The sequence below is a fragment of the Centrocercus urophasianus genome, unplaced genomic scaffold (assembly GCF_019232065.1).
Source record: "Centrocercus urophasianus isolate 14NV4802_14NV808 unplaced genomic scaffold, USGS_Curo_1.0 seq_368, whole genome shotgun sequence".
In the NCBI taxonomy this organism is placed as follows: domain Eukaryota; kingdom Metazoa; phylum Chordata; class Aves; order Galliformes; family Phasianidae; genus Centrocercus; species Centrocercus urophasianus.
In genome coordinates, this window is record NW_024884942.1 from 3925 (window position 1) to 7024 (window position 3100).

At 67.2% G+C, this 3100-nt stretch overlaps 1 protein-coding gene across 1 annotated transcript in view; it reads right to left on the minus strand.

The window, feature by feature from the left end:
• Nucleotides 1-3100, minus strand: part of MARS1 (methionyl-tRNA synthetase 1) — a 7346-nt gene that overhangs the window by 566 nt on the left and 3680 nt on the right. The window contains exons 10-19 of the mRNA XM_042831839.1: nt 2764-2965; nt 2276-2350; nt 2012-2182; nt 1842-1937; nt 1645-1762; nt 1002-1215; nt 764-895; nt 555-659; nt 295-478; nt 150-221 (exon numbers count right to left, since the gene is read on the minus strand). Of these exons, the coding sequence (XP_042687773.1) occupies nt 150-221; nt 295-478; nt 555-659; nt 764-895; nt 1002-1215; nt 1645-1762; nt 1842-1937; nt 2012-2182; nt 2276-2350; nt 2764-2965 (1369 nt within the window). The remainder of the gene's footprint in view (nt 1-149; nt 222-294; nt 479-554; nt 660-763; nt 896-1001; nt 1216-1644; nt 1763-1841; nt 1938-2011; nt 2183-2275; nt 2351-2763; nt 2966-3100) is intronic.

Genomic DNA, 3100 nt, shown 5'->3' on the forward strand with positions numbered 1-3100 from the left:
GAGTGCAGAGCAGCACTACTGGGGGCCTTTGGGCTGGGAAAGAAGGGTAAGAAAACAGAAGCAGAGGGGTGAGGAGGTGCTGGGGGGCTGGAAGGGGAAACGTGAGAGGTGGGAGGAGGAGGTGCCACGGCCAAGCGGCCCCCACTCACCTGCCCCCCCCCGAAGCGCTTGCGGAGGGCGTCGATGCGCTCACTCTCCAGCTTCTGGAAGAGCGGACTCACCTGGGGGCAACGAGAAGCAGGCTGAGCGCTGGGAGCCCCCCATCGCCCCCCGCCCCCCCTGCTGCCCCCATACCGTGCCCACGCGGTGGCCGGGGGGCAGCGTGCAGGTGAAGACGTGGCTGAGCACCGAGCGCTCCGGGGGCAGGCAGAGCTGAGCCTCGATGGCCGCGCCGACGGCCGGCATGTAGGGCTGCACCAGGACGGCCAGCAGCGCCGCCACGTTCACCGCCACGCCGGTCACGGTGCCGGCACGCTGCCTGTGGGATGCGAGGCTGACATGGGCGCTGAGTCCCGGCCCCACGCCCCCCCCACGATGCTCTGCCCCCCCTTCACCTGTCCTCCTCGCCGCCCTTGATGCGCTTCCAGGGCTCGTTCACCTGGATGTATTGGTTGCCGTGGCGGGAGATGTTGAGGACGCAGCGCAGGGCGTCGCGGATGCTGGGGGGGGGACAGACGGATGGGGGGACAGACAGAAGGGGTCAGCGGGTGCCGGGGGAGCGCCCGCCCCCCTCCCATCCTGAGCCCGGCCCCCGGCCACACACCGGACCGTCTCCAGCAGCCGGTGGTACTGCCGCAGCTCCGCGGTGACGCGAGCCAGGAGCCGGTGGTCATCCGGCGTCAGCGCCATGGGGGGCACCGCGCCGCCGAAGAACTTGCAGACAAACATCCCGGCTCTGCGGACAGAGGGACGGACGGAGCGGTGTGACGGCAGCCCAGGGACAGACAGAGCAGTGTGACGGCAGCCCAGGGGCGGACGCTCGGCCCCCCGCTGCCTCCCACCTGTTGATGAAGTTGCCCAGGTTGTTCAGCAGCTCCGAGTTGTTCTTCAGCATGAGGTCGCTCCAGGAGAAGGCGCTGTCCTGGCTCTCGGGCCGCACGTACAGCAGGTAGAAGCGCCAGACGTCGGCGGCGATGCCCGTGTCCTTGGCCATGTCCCCAAACACCCCCACGCCGCGGCTCTTGGAGAACTTCCCGTCCTCGTAGTTCAGGTACTCTGGGGGGGGAGGCAGGGAACGGCCCCACGGGGCGTCAGAGCCCCAGGTTATGGTCCCACAGAGCAGTCACGTCCCACGGCATGGTCGCAGCCCCACGGAACCGTTACAGCCCCACAGAGTGGCCGTGGCCCTCGGTCACAGCCCCACAGCATCGTCACAGCCCCACAGAGCAGGCACAGCCCCATAGAGAGGGCACAACAACCACAGAGCCATCGCAGCCCCACGGAACCACCCCAGCCCCACAGACCAGTCGCAGCAACCACACAACAGTCACAGCCCTACAGAACCATCGTGGAGCCATCGCAGCCCCACTGCGCTCAGAGGCCCCATTCACAGCCCCACAGGGCGCTCGCGGCTCCTGCTCACGGCCCCCCCTTACAACCCCAGCCCCATTCCAGACATGGGGGCCCCCCCGACCCCCCCAGCACCTGTGGCAATGAGGTGGTTCACCAGCGTGTAATTGTCATCGGCGCCCAGCAGCGAGCAGGGGAACACAACGCTGTGGAAAGGCACGTTGTCCTTGGCCATGAAGTTGTACAGCTCCACCTGAGGGGGACGCGGGTCAGCAAAGCCCCCACCGGGCCCCCCCCGCCCCCCCCCGCGCCCCCCTGCTGTGCCCCCCCACCTGCTGCGGGTTCTTCCACCAGCGCTCCCAGTGCTCCGTGTAGTTGGCAGTGATGGACAGGTAGCCGATGGGGGCGTCGAACCACACGTAGAACACCTGCGTGGGGATGGGGGGCGACGCGCTCGGTGCTGGGCCCCTGCCGGCACCCGCCTCGCCCTGGCGGCACCCACCTTGTCCCTGAAGCCGTCCAGAGGCACAGGCGTCCCCCACTGCAGGTCCCGCGTGATGCAGCGCGGCCGCAGCCCATCGCGGATCCAGGAGCGCGTGATGTAGCGCGCGTTGGCCGTCCAGTTCCCCGCAGCCCAGCACTTCTCCAGCCACGGCTGCAGCCGCTCCTCCAGCTGCGGGCAGCGCGCGGAAATGAGCAAAGCGTGGGGCGCAGCTCTGCCCCCTTTGGCCCCGGGGGGAGGGAGGGGGAGGGGGGTAACACCCACCTTGGGCAGGTCAAGGAAGAGATGCTGGGTGGGCCGCACCACAGGGCTGCCACCGCACAGCTTGCAGCGAGGGGCCTGCCACCAAAGCACGGTTCAGATGTTGGCCAGCACAACGGCAGGCTGTGGGCAGAGCTGGAGAGCCCCGCTCCCCTTCAGCTCCCCTTCATCCCTTCTTCGGCTCCCTTTCGGCTCCCCTTCATCTCCCCTTCCCTTCATCCCTCCTTCAACTCCTCATTCCTCTTCCCTTCAGCTCCCCTTCATCCCTCCTTTGGCTCCCCTTCCTCTTCCTTTCATCCCTTCTTCAGCTCCCCTTCCTCTTCCCTTTCGCTCCCCTTCGGCTCCCCTTCATCCCTCCTTTGGCTCCCCTTCCTCTTCCCTTCATCCCTCCTTCAACTCCCCATTCCTCTTCCCTTCGGCTCCCCTTCATCCCTCCTTTGGCTCCTCTTCCTCTTCCCTTCATCCCTCCTTCGGCTCCCCGTTCCTCTCACCTTCAGCTCCACGGCGTTGATGAGCTTGCCGCATTTGTCGCACTGATCGCCGCGCGCCTCCTGGTAGGCGCAGAAGGGACAGACGCCCTCCACAAAGCGGTCGGCCAGGAAGCGCTGGCAGCCGGCGCAGTGCAGCTGCTGCACCGTGTCCTGCAGCACGAAGCCCCGGGCCTGCAGGCGCTGGAAGATGTCCTGTGAAATGCTGCAGGGTGATGGGAAGGAGTGAGGTGGTGGCAGCTGGGGGTGCTGAGAACCCCGGGATGTTCTGATGTTCCCCCCCCCCCCCCCCCTCAACCAAAAATGCTGAGCAAGGAGAGAAAGGAGCGAAAGGGGCTCA